This window comes from Stegodyphus dumicola, chromosome 2, assembly GCF_044657685.1.
Source record: "Stegodyphus dumicola isolate Sdum_Otavi_A_Nest chromosome 2, ASM4465768v1".
Taxonomy (NCBI): domain Eukaryota; kingdom Metazoa; phylum Arthropoda; class Arachnida; order Araneae; family Eresidae; genus Stegodyphus; species Stegodyphus dumicola.
The window spans coordinates 65885150-65906519 of NC_140769.1; the positions used below are offsets into that span (position 1 = coordinate 65885150).

General features: G+C 31.5%; 1 protein-coding gene across 3 annotated transcripts in view; it reads left to right on the top strand.

Moving 5' to 3' along the window:
• Window positions 1-21370, top strand: part of LOC118190665 (sushi, von Willebrand factor type A, EGF and pentraxin domain-containing protein 1-like) — a 693686-nt gene that overhangs the window by 363390 nt on the left and 308926 nt on the right. For all 3 annotated transcript variants that reach the window (XM_085810736.1, XM_085810734.1, XM_085810735.1), the window contains exon 2: window positions 14229-14420. In XM_085810736.1, coding sequence (XP_085666862.1) covers window positions 14229-14420 — 192 coding nt within the window. The remainder of the gene's footprint in view (window positions 1-14228; window positions 14421-21370) is intronic.

A 21370-nucleotide genomic window follows, 5' to 3' on the forward strand; every position in this document is an offset into this window, starting at 1 on the left:
TACTGAGTTAATATTCGATAAGATGCTTTAATACTGAGTTAATATTCGATAAGATGCTTTAATACTGAGTTAATATTCGATAAGATGCTTTAATACTGAGTTAATATTCGATAAGATGCTTTAATACTGAGTTAATATTCGATAAGATGCTTTAATACTGAGTTAATATTTGTTAAGAGATACTTTGTCTGGCCTAATGAATCCTTTACTTCCTTAAATCGTTCAAATGAAACTTTTCCATTCACAATTTAATGCACAGTAAAAGTGTAAGATATCGAGCCGTGTTTTTCATTTTCTACTTATTTCATTAAATTTTGAAGCAGACTATACTTATTATCCCGATAATTAACTACAAACATAAATGTGTATAAATATTATAAACTGTGTTATTATATTTATAAATATCTGGCAAAACGCATAGACCAATGTAATCTGAACTTTGACATATATTGATAAAAGTAAGGCAGAAGCATGCTGGATGGCATGAATTAGATAACTGACTAAATCCCTCAAAGGCTTTATCAATATTTTCGCGCATGATGTCACTCACTGATGGTAGACTTCATGAAAGATAGGGCCGGCGGCCGGAAATTAGCCACTGGGTGAAAGAGACTACCCCATAGATTTTCCTTCCCTCACTTAGAGATTATTCTATAACCCTTTCCACTAGATTGTATTTCAGCTATCAGAATTCAAGTCATGTAATAGATGGATGTGAAGATATGCGCGCAGTTATTTATGATAATATGAGTTAGAAGTAACTCCACTTATCAGGCAATACAGCTTATCTGTTTCTTTCGTAATCAATAGTCAGTAGCGACTTTAAATTTACCAGCATTTTCAGTTATCAGTATTTCAGTAAAATTGCCAGTTAAAACCGTTTAAGGAAAATCACCGGTAATTCATCAGTATGTGTTCTTTCAAAAAATATTTTTTAATTTTTAAAGAACATAATACAAAAAACAGATATTTTATTCAAAACATGTTTGGCTGCACAAAAAGTACAACAGAAACCGAAAATGCGGCTGGTTCAAGATTAGGGATGTTTAATTATTGGAATAAAATTTTGTAATGCTGAAAACCATTTTTTTGTATACTATTGAAAGAAAAAATATTGCGCATGATAGTTCTGAAAATATACAGCATAACTCATTAATAAACAAATGTATTCAGAGTTAATTACATTTAATACCATACATTTCTTGCTTTGAAATACTTATCAGTTTTCTTCTTGAATGTATTATTATTACTAGTGTAAGAAGTTTTATTAAATGAAGCTGGTCAAAGGCTTCACTGACTCTGCTCATTTTTCAAAAACCTCATTTAGTACAATATGATTATTCATTATTTCTCCAGTACTGCATTTCTCCCTCTTAGAGAATTTCGCAAATATATTAAATGCTTCACCAATTGGACGCCAAGTAATCTTGTTCATATGTTTCAGTTTCATTCTCTTATAGACTTAAACAATTGGATAGCGTTATTTTAAAGGAAGAAAGATAAAGCGAGAACATGATATATAAATGAGACGTTTTAAAACAAAGATCTAATTAAAAAGGACTAAAATGTAAAAATACTTATGAAACCTTACCAAATATTGCGATAGAAAAGTTAGTAGCCTCATTGTGAGTAACAATGTCAGTAAAATGAGTGCTGTATTATCAGATGTGCCAAACCAATAGATGCCAGCATATTGGATTTTTACTACACATATTGTGCCTATAAAGTTTTAGGTCTGAAATCGAACGAAACTAAAAGCTGATAAAATAGAAAAGCAGTTGAAACATTACTTCATAAATTTCAGAAATAAGGTGCGCCCCCTAAAGTAATAGAACATATTTCAAGCCTAAACAATAAAATGAAAAGTGAAAGAATAAATGTGAGTTTAGAAAGAGTGACATTCCAACTTTTGTTAAGGATAGTTAGAACTAGTTATTTTCTCGTTTGCGTATCAAAACGCTGGAGTTATTTTCATTTACTGAGAAGATATTGTACCAAAATATTTGCTTTCAGATGGAACAACATTATAACTCTAAACTTTGTTACAATAAGTAAATCTGCAATCGAAATGTTAGAAATGATTCCAACAGTATATGGGGAATGCACCAGTATGAAGACCATGAGTGTATGAGTGGTACAATCGCTTTAAATGTGGGCATGAAATGCTGTAGATGAACGAAAGATACAGTGCCCTTCAACTTCTAAAAATGAGGAAAATGTGGAGAAAATTCGTTCTTCGGGTAAAAGCTGATAGGTGCATCACAACTCAGCAACTTTTGAACATGCTTGGGATAAACAAATTAAAAACAGTAGGTTAAATGTAATTGAAAATATCAAAATGAGGAAACTTTTTTTCTCAATTTATACCTCTAATTTTGATAGAACAGCAAAAAGGAAATCGAAAAGCTTGCTGTAAAGACTACTGCGAGACAGAATAGCAGTTTCTTAAACTATATCATAGCGGGAATGAGATCTAGTGTCTAGAATACGAACCAGAAACAAAAAGACAAAATGAATAATTGAAACAATTAATCAAACAATTTTCAGATATGAAAATTAAGTTGAAAGTCCTGACTGCGTAAATGAATAAACTTTTGACTTAAAAAAATAGTCAAAGTTATAAACTTGTGAAAGCAAAAAAAGGAAAGAGGAAATTGCTTAAAAATGAAAATTGTTAAAAATCGATGAAAGTCCAAAAATTGTACCTGTTTGTTGACGAAAGCTCCTGCAGCAATTAAGCTGTGAAAACCCCGAACGTGGAAAGGTTGCCAAGATTCGAACTAACTTAACAGAAAGGCAACGAGAAGTTTGAAACAGTCAATTTCAACGAATAGCAGGGCAATCAAATCTGAAACAAGTCTTCGTAATCTTGTTGCTATGCCAAGAAGGCTTCCAGAAAAAGAGGGCCCAGTGGAGGGGTGGGGGAGTATTAGTCAAATCCCTTAGAAAAGAAAAATGTTAAAACCTAAGAAAATCCAAAAATCATACCTGCTTGTAGACGTGAGCTCTTACAGCAATTAAGCTGTGAAAAATCTAGACGTAGAAAGGTTGCCAAAATTCGAACTAACTTAACAGACAGATTTGATTCAACGAATAGCAGGGCAATCAAATCTGAAGCTAGTCTTCCTAATCTTGTTGCTGTGCCGATGGAGGCTTCCGGTAAAAAGGAGGCCCAGTGGGGGTTATAAAGTCAGAGGTAGCTTGTCAGAGTATGGTGTCGTTTTAAGCAGGTTTGTTCTAAAAGAGAGCTAGACAAAATGCTTAAATGTCGAAGTTTTTGCTTAAGTTGGCCAAAAATGTTGAGGAAATGAAAAAAATTTTTGTTAGTAAAAGTCGTCATTCTTCACGCAATCGAGCTATTAAAACGTCTTAAAGAAATGAAAAAGGCTTTTTTTTTAATAAAAAGGAAAGATTGCAAGTAAATCATTAGAATACGTATAAAGTATTTTACTGATCTTGAAAGCCGAATTCAAAGAGAATGGAGAAATTTAATTACATATTTACATTAAATCACTTGTACGAGTCATCCACTATATATATATATGTTATTAAAGTAAGCAATTTTGTATAGCTTTCTTATCTTATGTATGGATCTTATGTGTGTATATATATATATATGTCATAATAAGAGCACAAAGAAAAAAGACGGAGCAGTGTCGATCTGTGCTTAGATTCATATTGAAGAAGAATTTTGATTGCGTAGTATTTAAAGAACTTGGCAGTCGAGGCAGTTTTAATTCCATTTTTATTTCCAATTGATATTTGTGGCCACAATCACTTGGCACTCTAGTCGTGCCTTTCCACAGAAGATTTACATTTTTGATATTGTTGGGATAGCAAGCAAGCCAGCGAGATTACATCTTAGCAGCGTAAAGAGCAAAGCTGAAGTGCGTAGTTATGAAAGATGAAAGCACGCGAAGAGAAAAGTTTTGGTTTACAATTCGGTGATTGGTCGTCAAGAGGCATCTGGTATTAACGGTTACGTAAGATCGCATGATTAATTTGAATGACGCAATGCAGATAAGTTATTACGATTTTAGAATAGAGAGGAAGAATTAATCTTTATAGTTATATTATAATTCTGATTTATACATTTTTATCTTACATATTCCCCCCTTCAATAAGAAAAAGGCGTAGCGACAGAGAAGCCTTTTTAAAGAGAAAGAGTTAAAGCACTAGCAAATAAAAAAGAAAAACATAAATCATAAAATTTTGATTCTATAAAAGTATAATTTATAAATATCAATTTTTTTTTAAATAAATTTTTAATTTTTAGAGTCCTATTGACTTTTTCAGCATTTTAGTCCAAAAGTCTTTTTTGTTTGAGAATTCACATAATCATAATTCTTCAGGGAAGGTTCTTGTTATTACAGAATATCGCAAAATAAACTTTTACATAATCATTACTTATAATTAAATGTAATGCACATAAATATTTATGATATTAATTTTCATATTGATAAATTATAATTTAACATCATAAATAATAGGATTAAGATTTTCAGAATTTATGGTTTCACCGTTATCATCTTTCATTTACAATTCCTGATTTTACCAAACTGGAAGCCTCGCAATACTTCTAAACAAACATATCCATCAATAGGGCTGTCCTCTTGAGCTAACCAGTGTGTTCTCTGCACTGGTGGCCCAGGGTGCCTAGACAGTTACTTGAAAAGGCCTCCGTTCCTTGCATTAAGGTAACTGGCCTTTGAGAACTGCACTAATACATTCCATAATAAAAAAATATAATAATAAAAAAATTTACATGCATTCATAAAATGAGAGCCTCCAACATTATCTTGCATGAAGAGGGTAAAAGGAAAAACTGGTACAGAGGTAATTACAGGTCTCTGTTGAAGGCACCAGTACACCCTCATCATACTATACTTAACACACAATAACCCACAAATTTTAACATGCATTTACCATAATTTCATATTACTTATCTGTACTAATTTCACTTATTTTTAACTTCTTTATTTTTAGAATAATTATAAAATTCGTATTCAAAATTCTCAAAAAAAATTTATCTTAATATCCTTCCCTGTGAATAATTTAAATAGCTTAAAATTAATTATGTAATTTGCTCACACATAATTATGAAAAATTAGAAAATTTGATGAACAAGAATTTCAGATTTTATCAAAACAAATTGCAGAAATTTTAACCAAAGTTGAAATGAAAACTATAGAATCCGATGCACATTAAATAATTTAGTTCCTGAGCTAGATTCACACTAATGTAATAATTTTTGAGCTGTTGAAAAAGCGGAAGTGCAAATAATTTTCTCTCGCACATACTTGCAAACACCAACTCAGATCGACCTTGAACTCGCTGTAATGCTGAATTCCTAAACGGTAATTCACTGATGATTTAAAGCACTTTTTTTTTCTAAATATTGTAGAGATCGGCGAAGCAAATTCAATATTCCTTTTTACTATCATTCGAACTTCTCAATTTATCGAGATATTACTTTCAATCTGTAAACACTACGCGTGATTATTTATTGAAGCACTTGCAAAACACCACAGCAGGAAATAACGGAGCAGTGTCGATGCGAGTTTAGATCCATAATTGAAGAAGATTTTTGATTGCGTAGTATTTAAAGAACTTGGCAGTCGAGGCAGTTTTAATTCCATTTTTATTTCCAATTGATATTTGTGGCCACAATCACTTGGCACTCTAGTCGTGCCTTTCCACAGAAGATTTACATTTTTGATATTGTTGGGATAGCAAGCAAGCCAGCGAAATTACATCTTAGCAGCGTAAAGAGCAAAGCTGAAGTGCGTAGTTATGAAAGATGAAAGCACGCGAAGAGAAAAGTTTTGGTTTACAATTCGGTGATTGGTCGTCAAGAGGCATCTGGTATTAACGGTTACGTAAGATCGCATGATTAATTTGAATGACGCAATGCAGATAAGTTATTACGATTTTAGAATAGAGAGGAAGAATTAATCTTTATAGTTATATTATAATTCTGATTTATACATTTTTATCTTACATAACACATAATTATGAAAAATTAGAAAAATTAATGCTTATTATAACATATATATATACTGTCAAGGATCGTTCTTCTCGGTGTCTCGAACCACGGATGCGTCTATCATGATACTGTATGCAGAATCAGGATTCGTCTAAAAAGACGACGTTGTGACACTCATGTTTCCCAGTGTCGGCGGTTGTCTCACCAGTGTATGAGAACTTGTCCCTGCTGCAGCGTCAATGGAAGCCGCAACGATGTCACCGTGCTGACAATCCATGTTGCTGTACATTCTCGCACTGCCCATCCAGATACTTACCGTCCTACACACTAATTGTCCGAATACTTCTGCATACAAATTCCTGATACGATCGTGGAAGCCTGAGAAGACAAGATTCTATCCTCTCTGCCTTTAGTGGCTTGGGCCTGCTGAAGATCCTGCATGATGTTCAGTATTGGCCTAGAGGACTCCTTTTCCCCATCGACTCCTAAGTCGCCTGTCAATCATTGTATCCCGACTAAAACCTGCAACAATGTTGCAGAACGATAAACCGCAGTCAAGATTGACTACAGTCCTCCCGCGGTCGAATTTTGAAATCTACTGGTAGGAGTGTTTCCTTCTTACACGAGGCAAAGCACAACCTTTACACAAACAATCAGTGTTCAATTGCGATTTCCAAATGAGAAACCTTTGTGCAATCTTCTCATTATGCATGATGATTATGCTTCCCATTATGATGTCATTACTCATGTCTGCTTTGTACGCGCTAGTAAGCTAGTGATGTACATAGCCCAGCATACAGCACCTTTCATGAAAGTTTTACGACGTTTCTTCCATGTTGGCTTCATGGTATAGAAAATTATATATATATATATGTATAATTCAGAGAACTGATAAAAGAAAGCAAATAAATTAAGTTGCATTACATGCATACTAATTGCTGGTACTATTAATATAAATAAATAAGCAGAAATAAAATTGTTTTAACAAAATTGTTAAATACATGATATATAAGTTACCGTGAAAGACCGAAATTAGAGAATGTCGACTTTCACCGGAGAATGTTAACATTCACCAAATACTTTGGTGAAAGATCGAATATTGCACTACATTCTTATATATTCGGACCTTCACCGGTGTATGTCGACAATCACAGATATGCTCTGGTGTAAGTCTAAAAGAGAGGTCATAAAGTGCCATAATAGTTTAAGTTGTTGCAATAAATAAGATTTTAATCACATAATTTAGTAAGTTTTTTATTACTGTTATTTTATTTTCTCATTTAGAACGTACTGTATAATTAAGTAAGTTTTTAACCTCTATTATTTTCCTTTCTCATTTTGAATGTATTGTGTGTTTTAGGTTCTCTGTTCTTAAGTTCTTATTTCAAGTTTCAAGTGCGTTTATTCGCGACTGAATTACGGAGAAGAAAATATAATATTGTTATATGTTCAACATTCACCATTAGTACATGGTGAATGTCGACATTGACCGGTGTAAGTCAAGAGTATTTGGAAAATATTTCGGACATACACCAAGAGACTATGTGAATGTTGACATTCACCGGTGAAAGTCGACTTTCTCCAGATTTCGGTCTTTCACCGTAACATATACACCTCATAGAAATCAAGATAAATCGAAATAAAAAATCGCATATTTCCAATTCCAGATAAGTAGAAAGTGGGGAAAAGAAACAGGAGTGATTACGATATTCCGCTATTCGTTAAAGAAGACGTTAATAGCCCGTATACTAAAGTACTACTTTTCTGAATTCATTTCTAGATCGATTTTAAATCATTTTGAAAAGCACACTTTTTTAATTAAAAATTAAGCCAAAACGTAATAACTTTTAAAATATCGTCACCAGATACGGATCTTCAACCAGGTTCATTACTCTGCATTTAATTCGCATTTCATTGGCAAATAAATTTAGTTGACGTAATCGGTGAAACTGCCTTTTCTTTTAGTGTCATAATTCAATTTTAACTAGAATAAACTTTTTTCTTTTAAATTAGATAAACAGAACGTATAAAGAAGAAGAGTAAGCAACATCATTCAGCACTTAAAACTACTTAGTTTATTTACTAGAGAAGAAATGTGCTTCAAGTTTCATACCTTTAGTCGTTTGAAATTAAAGGATATTTGTTTTTAAATCTCTTTCATTCTTAAAAGTTAAAATACCTACTTATTCAAAGATTAAAAGCAACTTTATTACATTTTTATTTCCTATGTGCTTGAACTTTGATTTTTTTTCAAACCATTCTAAGTGGATCTTGAAAACAAATTTCTTCGCATCATTCCAATAATTAGAAAGTTGATTTATTTCTTTGAACAAATAGACACTTGTATTGATGTTCCTGTGAATTTTAAATTGAATATCTGAACAAATAAATCTTTGGAAGTAGTAAAGGAACCATATTAATATAAAAATTATTTGAAATGTAATGATAGCCTGTCTCTTTCGTTTTCCTAAATTTCTTTCCTTTTACTTCCTTCTACGAAGTAAAGGAAGTACATGTTTTACTACTGTAATCGCGAAACATTTCGTGTATCATATTTCAACGAAAATATCCATCTCAACCGCTCTCGAAATCATTTCAACGAGTTGTTTCTGTGTGACATCTGTACCTACGAACAGAACAGAGGACTATTTTTGCTAAAAAGGATTGTAAAATGAATTTAAAATGGTTTCAGAAAAGACTGTTTTCCCTGACGTCTCTACGTACATACGTAACGCCTGTACGTACATCATACGTACGTACCGTCTGTACATTTTCGTGACTCATGTACGTACGTGCGTGCGTGCGTATATACGTATGTATATATCATTTCGCATACCTCAAGAACGAGTAGTTGTAGGACATTGAAACTTTGCATATAGGACTGCTATAACATTTAGTTGTGAACCTCTCTTCTTGGTTGCCATTGTCTGCACCAATCGTATATAAATATATGCATATGTATTTATATAGAGAGAGAGGCTTCAAGATTCTAAAGTTAAGAGTAAATTGGAGTCAAAGCAAGGTTATTCCTCAATAATTAGAATTAAAATAAAAATTCATAGTAGTACAAACTCTAAAAAAAAAAATTAAAATGCAAAAGGGAAAAAATACAAGATAAACAATATAAAAATAATAATTAATATCCTTTTAGTGAAACTCCAGATTAGAACTCATTATGGGAAAATGAATTAAAGCTTCCCAAAAGTCGATTAATATGTTTCGAAAACGTGTTTCGTTCTTCTGGTTCATTTGAGAACAAATTAAAATAAGAATTCGTATCAAAATTAAAATAAGAATTCATAGTTTGTACTACTATGAATTCTTATTTTAATTTTGATATGCTTGAATTTTGTGTTAAACGACTTTTACACGATTGCTAATGTTAATATTGTTGAGAAATAACCTTGCTTTAACTCCAATTTAGAATATTTAAGACTACTTTACTTCAATCCGCAGCTACAGAGCAGGACTGGTTTAAAAATTTGCTTATATTTTAGCCTCTTGTTATGATTTTAATATATATATATATATATATATCACCACTTCGAGCTTAGTATTTTTATTCTTGTATGTTATTAAATTGTGCATTTTTTGCTTTAAAAGTCATTGAATTATGTGGTTTTTATTTTCCATTTATGGTTTTTATGCCTCTAGTAAATTTGCATGCAACTGTTGTTGAATTATCAACAATTTAAAAGTTTAAGTGGCGAATTAAGCTTAATGAACGGCAATTTGTTTACATTTGAAACTAAGTAGACTAGTGAATTAGGTCAGTTTCTGCACCTTCATGTCATTCTGCCGAGTGAGACAAAAGGTAAACTTTCTGTTTTGAACACCGAAAAATATGCCTTCTTTCCTACTGGCCGAATTGCTGGTTTGGGGGTAAAAACTCTGTTTTTTGAACTGTTATAACTGTATTTGGTGTTTTATGTTTTTCGGCATTTTACGATTTTTAATGAAGAATATTTTGAAATTTTGTCTATTTTTGCTTTGCCGCGAAGGGAGAACTGCATTAATTGAATGAGAAATATACCTCTAATGAAATTCGAGGAAATATGTTTAAATGAAATGCAGCAAAATATGTGTATAATTTAATAGGCCATGCAAGGAAGTCATGTGGTATCCACATCAGATTTTTTAATAATAATAAAATTAATTTTTCCATTTTCTTAATTATTTATTACAACAAGATGCCAAGTTCCTGATTAAATTTTGAATTTGTTTGATTTCTGAAAAGTTCAATTTTCAAAATTTTGACTCAAATTTTAAATTTATATAATTTTTTTTATTCAGTTCTGCAGATGTCAGTATATATTTAATCTCATACTGCATGAACAAAATTCAGGTTGTAAAACTACAAAATTCACTATCTAGTAACAATTCTTAAATTTTGCTAATAGCTAGTGAAACCCCATGGCTCAACGAGCGCCACCTAGCGGCCGCCGGATTAAACACCGGCCAATAAAGTTAATAGCCGTCAGTCGATATACGGAAGTTATGAACCAAGCATGCTGTTCCCCGAGATTTACTTTGTAACTTAAATGTATAATTATACCGCCCTTAATTGCAATGGTTTTGTTAATTGTGTTTTGTTAATTAGAACTATTTGAAAAAGCCAAGTGAGTCGTTGTTTATGGTAGTTTGGGTTATGCGCCACTTTGTGAGGGTGTCGTTTTAGATAGGATCATAGAAGAGTCCGGTATAGTGTAACAATCATTTATTAACATGTTTAAATTACACGCGGACATTACATTTAACATTAAGAAAACTGGAGAGTAAGAGTCTGACACAACCTATAAAGTTAGACACTTGGCTTTTACTGAAATACTTCTCTGGCTATTCACCAGAGGGTAGCCTTGTTGTCACAGTTAGTCCAACAGTTTATGTTAAAGGACTGGTTACACTGGGCTTTTAAACTCTATCGTATCTTTCTCGTCTCAAATCACAATGTTCGGCCAGACCAGAAAGTAACGTAAATATGAAAATTTGCAGCATAGTTTAAGAGTATTACTTTCTGCTAGTTTAATAAGACAAGTATTTATTCTAATTTGCTTTTGTAGTTTAAATTGTAGGATTTGATTTCTTTTGTGGCTATAATTTTAAGACAGATAACTTGCCAATGGGTTAAAATTGACCATTAACGTAAGTATTCGCTTTTAATCAATCTCATACCACAGAGTTATAATGCTAACCATATAGTTCTTATATTCTCAATTGGAAATATTTATAAAAATTACTTAAAACTAACTAGATTTAAATTATATCATTATTCATGTAATTCAGCTTAATACTGGATCGAAGATAGTTTTTAGAGTAATTTGTTTCAGTGAAAAGTAATATTTTATAAGTTATTATTTATTGTGGAAAACGTTTTGAACATTTCGTTTTGCTTTCAAATATTTTGAGGCGGACACCACAAAAATATACAAATAAATATTGCAAATATTTTTATTTTAATTAATTAAAAAACTCTGAACATTATATTTCCGATGTGTAATATAAATATTTTTTTTCTAATGAAATAATAGATTCACTGATTCTCAAAAGCATATTCACTCAACTACATTTTCTATATTCTTAAAGGCAATACGAAAATCAGTTAAATCCTATCTACCGTTGAATTCGAAGTGTAAACTATTAAGCATATAGAAGCCCTTTAAAATGATTACTATTTCTAGAAATTTTGCAAATTTCTTTAAATGCCTAGTAGAATCCTCTTCATTAAACTGCTCAGCGAGTATTTTCAGCTTCATTGTCTAAATATTTACGTCTACTAAATTTGGTAAGTGAAAATATTTGCAAAATGAAATTCCAAACGAGTTGTTCGCATTCGAAAATTCTTCGGCAGTAGTAAATTTAATCAATTTATTTTGGGAAACTGATCACTGCAGTGTTTAAATACTGAATGAGAAATCAAGTATAGACACTTAAATTTTAAAATTGCTAAATGTATTATTATTATGTATTACGCATTTCGCCATTAGGCTCTACACTGAAAGGGAGCGATGTACCGTGGAGGTCTTTTTAAGGGAAATTTGCTCGTTTCCACATTATACATGGAGTAAACTGCAAAAACGTCCATGCAGCTTAAGCGGTTCGCTGGGTTTTGAACTGAACTACCAGTGTTCAGCGGCTTTTACCGCTCGGCTGCTGGTGGACTTTAATTTGCTAATGTCTTTGTTTTTAATATAACATTATACAATATATAGGGACAGAAACTAAATTGTTTTCTCCTTCATACAAATGCATGTTCTGAAGAATACTGTTGATGTGACTTATCTCGCTGGTCTGACGAAAACATCAGAACAAGCCTGCGAAATGCATCTTGGCAAGGAGTGCAACATTGCACCTGTCTTCGTCAAGACTGACGGACAGTAGTATCTCCTGTTTGCTCATTTCTGCCTCCAATTTTGATGCAGAACACCTCTGAGGAAAGAGTCCGAGTGTCTCCCACCCCTCTTCCCCACTTCCAACCTCTCCAGACGACTTTCGACTTAAAGCATCTTTAGAGTGCCCTTATGCCCTATGTCACTGTACATTTACAAACACCCGTGCCTTCTCTGGAATTTGAACCCAGGCCCTTCGGTACAGCAGTCAGCGTCGCTAACCACTATCCCGGTTGGGCAGCTGCAGAATATTGAATTTTTTTTTTCAACTTAACATTTTGAATAAAAATAAAATCTATTAAGTATTATTTCAAAGTAGGAATTTTTAGGTAAAACGAGTTTGAGCCCTAAATGAATTCCATTGAATAAAAAAAATGTTAAAGAATTATTTTTCAATAATAACTAAGATAATAATCGACTAATATTCTTAAAAATTAAGATAAAATATTTGAAATGTGAGACGATTAACCACTTTGCCGGTACAATTTTTTTAAATTTAATTTAAGTCATTTGCATAAAAGCTGCATTCTTGTTTTATGCTTTGTTTCAATGAAACATAAACTAGTCTATCAGAAATATTGCAACACTGTTAGAAAGTTTACAGTGCAAATGCATATTAGCAATAGTACTCGTATAAATGAGAGGTCATAATTTCTGCTGTAAAAATGAAATTATTTTTTATTATTTCATTTCCTGTGATAGACCTGTAATAGATAAAACTTCTTTAACTATTTTGAATAATTAATTCACTTATTGAATTATTTTCATAATTTAACAAAAAGCATTGACATCATCTTCCAAGTACACCTAATATCATATTCCAGTTTTTTGCGAAAGGGGCTGCTCACCAGCGGCCGAGCCGTAAAGTCGCTGAACATTGGTAGTTCGGTTCGGGATTCGAATTCCGGCGAACTGGCTGACTGCATGAACGTTTTCGTCTTTTCCCGCATGGGTAACGAGCCAGTTTCCCTTAGAAAACCTCCAGGAAGTCATACCTTCTCTTAGGCAGATAACACAAGTGTGCTTTATCGTAATTAAATAAACCAAACTTAAGAGAAATGGCTTACCTCTGTAGAAGGTAGATATTCGAACAAAATGATATTATAAATTAACGTAAAAGTGCTTAAGCAGAATTTTGAATTAAAGTATTGTAAAGTAGCAAATACTGTGATTTCGTGTTAAAATATATATGTACCATATGTTATGGACTGGGGAAAATTTCCTATATGTATATAACAGTAAAACAGAAGAATTTGACAAAAGAGGTAAAACATTACATTTATAAAATTTAGCAGTATAGACATATTTAACAGTATGTACATTGTACATTTACGTACATTGTGAATTTCCTTTGTAATTATACCGAAACATAAACTGCAATAATATGTTAGCTGGTGACCCAGCTTTACTGATCAGAATGTCACACATTATTATTAAACTCATTTTATTAACGAACTAATTATTTACATATTTACATCCAACTGTATGCTGGGAAACAACAAATTGCTCTCTCGTTTTCGCTCTTCTATCTCGCTCGCACTTCTCCATTTTGCGTCCTCTAATGGAGGCTTTCTTACAACGCCATTTGTTGGAGCCTACAAATACAATTTCTAATAAATATTTAATATATAATAAAACTTCCTTCTCTTTGCAATGATTTACAAATGTAAATTAACTCAGAGATTTTAGCAGTTGGCATAAAATGTATTCTCTGTTTATTTCGAAGCCCAAACTGTTCTTTGCTTTAGTTTTAAATGTTAATTTGGAATGTTTTACTTTGGTTGAATAATAAGCTAATTTAAAAGTAATGTGACTATCATGTTGCGCTAAAGAAATTCATCTACATTAATCTGTAGAGCCTTATATTCCAGATTACGAGGTGGACCCTTTAGTCCCTGTGGATCCCGAAGGCTGCTTACGCAACAGGGAAGAAGCAGCTGCCAGAGGGCAACAGTGCCTACGGAAGTGCAGTTCTGACGCAGATTGTATAAGTGCCAGGAAAAGATGCCTTTGTGACGGTCTTTGTGGATGGTCTTGCATACGACCAGGTAAGAAATATATATTCAACTAAAAAAGAAATAAATATAGAAGTCCTAATTAGAGAACTATAAATATTTTGATGCTAAAAAAGCATGCTTAAGAGATGAAAACGGAGAACACAATGATATGTATAAAATACATACAAAAATTAATTACCGTTTTTGCCGACGTATAAGACGCACTTTTCTCAAAATTTCCTCTTTTCGATTTTGAATGAGTGAAAGCTACATGGCATGCTTTAAAAAACAGAGACAGTGGCATTTAAGAAGTATGGCATTAGTTATGCACTGGATGGTACAGAGGACAATTTGTTGTATGAGGACTCGGATGCTGATTTAGAAGAGGTTCCAAGTGACTCGTGATTTAGCTCTGGAGATGAGTATCCGGGTTTTGAAGAAGATTAAAAGGTATTCTTTCCCAGATGGAATGGGTATTTGCCAAAATGTGTTACTTTGTTTTACTTTATATTTAAAATTCTGTAAATTCATTATAATGATCAGTAATAAAGTTTTATCCTTCAAAAATGTGTATAAGAAAAGGAGATGCGTCTTATACGCCGGCAAATACGTTATATGTGGAAAATTTTTCTACATATTTTATTTTTGCATGTAATTTATACCTTACTTCGTACTGTTTATTTTTCGCATAATATATGCTCTGTATCCATAAAAATTCTTATGCGACCTAGCTTTTCAAAGCCTTGGACCTAAACATATATTTTTAATTACAAAAATGTTTGAAACGATGCAGATTCGTATTTTAGAATTTTTAATTTAAAAAGATGAGCAATTTTGTAAAAGTTATAAGCTATTTCTCCCGCCTTCCTAGCGTGCCTTCGTGGTGTAGTGGTTCTGCACGCTGGGCCTGTATTCCAGAGGTCCGTGGTTCGATTCCCGGCAAAGGCGATTGCTCATTTTTCGTCTTGTCTGCTCCCAAAAAGTACCTAATGTCTCTACAAAGCTACAAAATTTAACTTTTCATATATAATTCCCATTTCTTTACATATATTTTTACTTATATTTAGAAAACGTTTATATTCGTTACAAAAATAAGACACAAAACATTTTATTTCCGCATGACAGAAGCTGATCGAGATATTTAATTGCAAAGTTTCCTTTTTAGTGCGTAGGAAGAAGTGTCCTTGATGGGAGGTTAAAAAATAAATTAGAATGATTCGATTCGAGGTGATTTTTCCCATTTAACATTTTTTCGTGGTATCCCTGTGCTATGTACTGATATTTATTTTAATATATCATTAGCGTTAAGGAATATTACACATAAATTTTTTTAATTTATGTGTAATATTCCTAAATTTATAACTTTATTACATTTGGTATGCTGAATGCTTTTTCACTTAAATCGTTTATAAGACTTTAAATGAAAAATATAGATTAAAAATATTGATATACAATTTTGCTATTTTAAAATCATGATCTAAAAGTCACTGAAAAAACAATTAAAATAAAATAAAATAAAATTGGTGTGGAATTTTTCTTCTTTTCTAATTTTTGCAAATGATTGTGTTGACCCTCTTACCGAAGCCAACTACAAATTTTCAGAATCTATTTTTATAACATTCTGTAGCTAAGATCTCTTTTTTGGAAATTTTTATATTGATCAAAAGGTTTCATGAGAGTCTGCATAGCAATACTTGCCACTTAGTCTATTCACATGGGAAACATTCCCATAGACATATATTTCATTTTTAGGTACCACGTACAAATTTAAATACTTCACGCTTCAGTTTTAAAGTTTGAGATCCTGAACTCCTGGATGTTATTTCAGTCTTTAAAAATATTAAATATCTGGACCAAGTTTTATCGTACGGAGGTCAATTTTTCGTGTTTTAATTTTAGAATGAGTATACGTTTTTACCAAATACACACGAGGAATATATAAAAAAAAAACAAGAGAATTTTTTTTTATTTAAAAATGCCATAACATAAATATTTTGCTTTACCTAAATCAGTTTCATAACTGAAAATACATGCGTATGACTAATTATTACAAAATAACGTCGCCTAAAGGGCTGATATGAATGCGGTATATGTGTACATAGAAAGACGAAACATAAATAGGTATCTACGACGAAATTTCCCTATCTCATCTCTCGGTTAAAACGAAATTGCGGATACTAAATCGTTCTTAAAGGTTTGTTTAGTTTAATTTACTTTGTTACGAAAAGAAACCCCTATAACTGTACTTTGAAAATAGACACCTCTTAAATCAATGTAAGCTATCTCTCTTTCAACAAAATTTTCTGTGCCTTTCAATTTTCAAGAAAAGTAAATGGCTGGCATTAACTTTGAAGATTAAACGAAATGCGAACAATATCTGACAATGATAATGATTTTGTTGTAAAGCTAATTAAAGAGAAATTTTCATCACAATATAGCCTTATAATTATGCAGATGGCTTCTGATGACGAAGTAAACTCAAACTTATAATCAAAAAACAAAACTTAAAAAAAAAAAAAAAAAAAAAAAAAAAAAAACTAATAATAATTATAAAACAGATACATAATCCTCGTGAGGAAGATATATCAGAAGTTTGACGAAATGTTAAATTTGAACTTAATATAAAGAAGGCATAGGTATAGTTCTCTATTTCTCTTAGTTGAAGATGGTTCGAAAGTAGTTTTGGAACACTTAAGCAGCGTTGCACTTTTTCAAAAGAAAACAAATTACTCTTTAAGACGTTTCTAAGCATTAATAACAAAATCTTTTATAAACTGGTTCAGTTAGTATATATCCGTTAAGTTACCAGATTTTATGTTTTGCTGTAAACAAAAGAAAAAAAACCTATATATTTGATTCAATATGCAATTTAATGTAAGCTTCGAGAAAGGAATCTATGAAATTTTTATCATTAAAATAAGGAAAGATTAAAATTTGCAACATTGCTCTTTGAAATTTAAATTAATGGGTTAAAACTTAAAACTTCTTACAAATTTCCTTCAACTTTGATAACTCGGCAAAAAATCTTAACAAGATTTTATTTTCTTTAAGCAATATTTTACTGCATGGTCTGTTTAAGAAAGGTTGGATACATCTTTTATTCGCTTGATTATTAATCCTACGTATATGCCTCCAGTTACGATTTATCAATTTGACAAGATGGTTTCAGTACTAGTGCTAGGACAATTTTGAAAATGCAAAATTTTATTTTTTACATTCTCCACATAAAGGCAGAAGTCTGATTACTTAAATGCTCATTGCGCATTCATACGCTAAAAATAAAATGTCCTATATGCATGCCTGTAAATTCGCAGGTTTATTTATAATTCACTGTTTTCATGAAACTAGCCAATAAAATTAATATACGATAGGGATGATTTACTCAGTACGGGACTATTAATTGCCAAAAGAGTAACTTTATTTTTTAGTTTCTTCTCATAGCTAAGTTAAAAAAAAAAAAAAAAAAACATGTTCGCTAATATGTCTCTAAAAAGGATCAAAGTCAGTGAATTCGTTTTCTTACATAAGTTTTACATATAAGGTATGAAGTTAGTTGTTTAACTTATAAATGCATACTGAACTTGCTAGTAAACTGCATGTTACCTTGTACGACAGCCACACAGTTAAATTTTTAAATAAATAATTAAATTCCGTTCTTACAACACCTTCGATCTCCAATGTTGAAACATTTTTGTAAAATTCGCTAACTCAGTTGAAGACAATAACTCAAAATATTTTCTAAGATCAACACTTAAGGAAATGTATCCAGGAGCCGGCTTCTTCGAACAGCCTGTATATCCATTTTATTTAAGATATATATACTTATATATGAGCATATTACTATGCATGCCGCAAAATAAATAATAATGAAACAAGAAAACATTTAGAGACAAATATGTTATGATAATTAAATACGAAAACATTTGGATGAGTGCATTCAAATTGCTACTACATTTTCGGTGTTCTTTTATTCAGTCACGCAAATTTGAATTTGTTTTTCGTGAAATTTAACTGTCTTACCTTTATGATATTTTAAATTTTAGCTTTAGATTATTCTTCAGTCACACAAATACTAAAAGTTACTATGTGGTTAATGCTATTTCCATTTTGTTTTAAACCTTCAATCCGGAAATGTCATGGACGCTTGTTGCTTTATAATGGCTTTGTAGAATTTTATAATGGTTCTGTCTTTAACATTTGTAGATACGAAGTTGTCAAGTTGATTGCCAGAAGAAAAGTAAAAAGCCTTCGAATTCCATTTCCCAATTAGTTCTTCATCAAAACTATGGTGGAGATATGTATAAAATATTTTCAATTGTAGTAGTTATTTCCGTTTTTATTATTTATTTATTTTCATTTCATTTTCATAAGCAGTTCTCTCCTTGTAGAATATTTCTTTACTGTGGAAAAAAAGATTCCTCGAAATGCATCTATATATTTTACAAAACTAAAATCAAATTAAGGTTAATTTAATTTTTCAATTTTTTAACTATAAAAGGACTTTAAAGGAAGCTAAAATAATTTAACTTTTTGTTGACTGAACTTCAGAGATATGTATGACATTTTTAATAATTAATAGAAATACTAATAAATATTCAAACTTGTAGCCACTAGTGTACATAAGCAAACAAGGTTTCTAAGCTTATACGCAAACATGTCAGTATCCATTACTAATAATTTAACTGAAAATGTCATGTCATTGATCAAGATCATTGATGTCCTCAATTTTCTGTTGAAACACTTTTACTCATCGTTTATAACCGTCAATGGCATTTACATTTTACCCTGTCTTGTTAATGATTAGTTTCTCGCAAAACAGTATGTTGCTGACATGTTGGAATGATACCAGAAACTATCAGTTACCACCGATGGGATTTTGACATTAAATTTTGATAAACTACACTTCTGTAAACATTCCTAAAAGGGCTTTAGGAATTTTGATACTGAATTGAATATTTTTGCTGTTTGATAGTTTGTACTATTTTTAATTCTAAAGGTTATTATTTTACTTTAAAAAACTAATAATAAAAATTTTTAAATTAATAATATATTATTTTAAGGCTATTAAAGTAGGGATTGTGATTCATTAGAAGGTCTCTAATCTCATTAACGGTCGCAAAAGTATTTTTAAATTCTTTTATGAGTTATCAGATTACTAAAGTTTTTATCAAAATTGTTTAAAGCGTAGACATTTTTGATGCCTCTATAATAGGTGAAACTTATTTAAAGCTTTTTCACTACACTTATTTTAATTTAATTTTTTAACGTATTTCTTCATTTCAGTACAGCTACAGTCTCGGCTTAAAAGTTTTGTAATTTTTAGTATATCCAGTATTTTGTGTCGGTACTTCGTGTATTTTTAGTACATTCCGTATAAGTGTCAAGGGTGCGAAAGTATAGGTGCCAATATAAGTTCCGCCCTGAAAATTTTCGGATGATAAATGGAAAATTCGTATAGTAAAATATTTGAAAACATAAGTCTGTATTATATGGAAAATAAACATACAAATCGAAATTTAAAACTAAGAATTCTATAAAATTGATAGTTAAAATTCCGTTTCAGAAATTTTCTGTCTTTTTTCTTGTTTTCTTGCTAAAATTTGTTTTCCAGTCTGTTAAAAAACCTGTTTTCTAACTTAAATTCATGGATATAACATTCTTTGTAATAATGTTTAACATACAACGGCTGCTTTAAAAATAAAGTTAATGAATTTTACATTACAAATGAAGAACAAGACAACTCTTTCTTAACTAATTATTGTTTCTTTCTTAATCACTGTTGTGTAGGGAAGACGAACATCAGTGTTATAGTCAAAGAATGAGATTTCTTATTTTGGGAGCGGGTGTACAAAGCATAATAGATATGAATTATTCCACTCATAACATTCATAATATTATTCAGGCATTCTCATTATATTCGGCAGTAAGAGGCAATTTTTACCTCGAAATATGAAACTGAATTATTTGCTGATGATCTAATTTTACGGAACTTTGCTCCAGATATTGGAGTGATTGAAAACAATATTAATTCCACACTTTCTGAAGTGGAAGTTTTCGCCACCATAGAATACAGTTTCACATCTCTAAATATTTTGTGAGCTTTTTTACTACTTTTCGAAAATTATATAATTATCATCCATATATAGTTATGCTGGATCAGAGTTTACCATATATTAAACATCCTAAATATTTGGTCTCTACTCTTGATCTGGAGTTTTTGATAATAAACACACTGAAAACCAGGTTTTGAAACAGCCCTTTTTCTTTGGCTTATCTCATCGGTGTGATATATAAACCTGTTGACAGATACTCACTAAAACTTACTATCAACCTATTGGAAGGAATTCCGTGCGTCTATTTTTACACCGACCTAAACTCTTATACCAACTAAAAACAGATTTACCAGATTATCTTCAGCAGATTGCTCTGGAAACTTTAAATGGCATTCTCTGTAATATCATTCAGATTTTCACTGACGGCAATAAACATGAACATGGAAATTGCGGTAATAGAGTTTTCATACGAACATCTACTAATTGCTTTAATTTTAAGACTAGAAACCCTGATCACTGTTCTGTTTTCCATTCTGAGCTTATATTAGAAATTAAGGAGGGCTTTAAAGCTGCATGCACTTGCACTGCCTACAAAGATATCCGGATTTTGACTAAGAGTCGCAGTTCCATCCAGCATCTGGAAAGTTGGCCTCATATTGGTGATAAGACTTCACTCTCTATTTTGGCTTTACTGTTAAAACTCTTTTCCCGCCGTGATGTACATCTGGCAATGGATTCCTTCACATATTAGCGTCAGCGGTGATGAAATGGCTGATGCCTTCTCTAAGGAAGGTACTTCAATGACTCTGACCACTGGCACGCTGACATTTTTGAGATCTGCTCGAGAGTTAAATATACTGCTGCCTCTTTCTGGAATTCTTCTCCGGCTCATGACTGGTACTTTGGCGAGCAACCGGGAGTTTCTATTGCTTTTAAGGGTAATTGTGC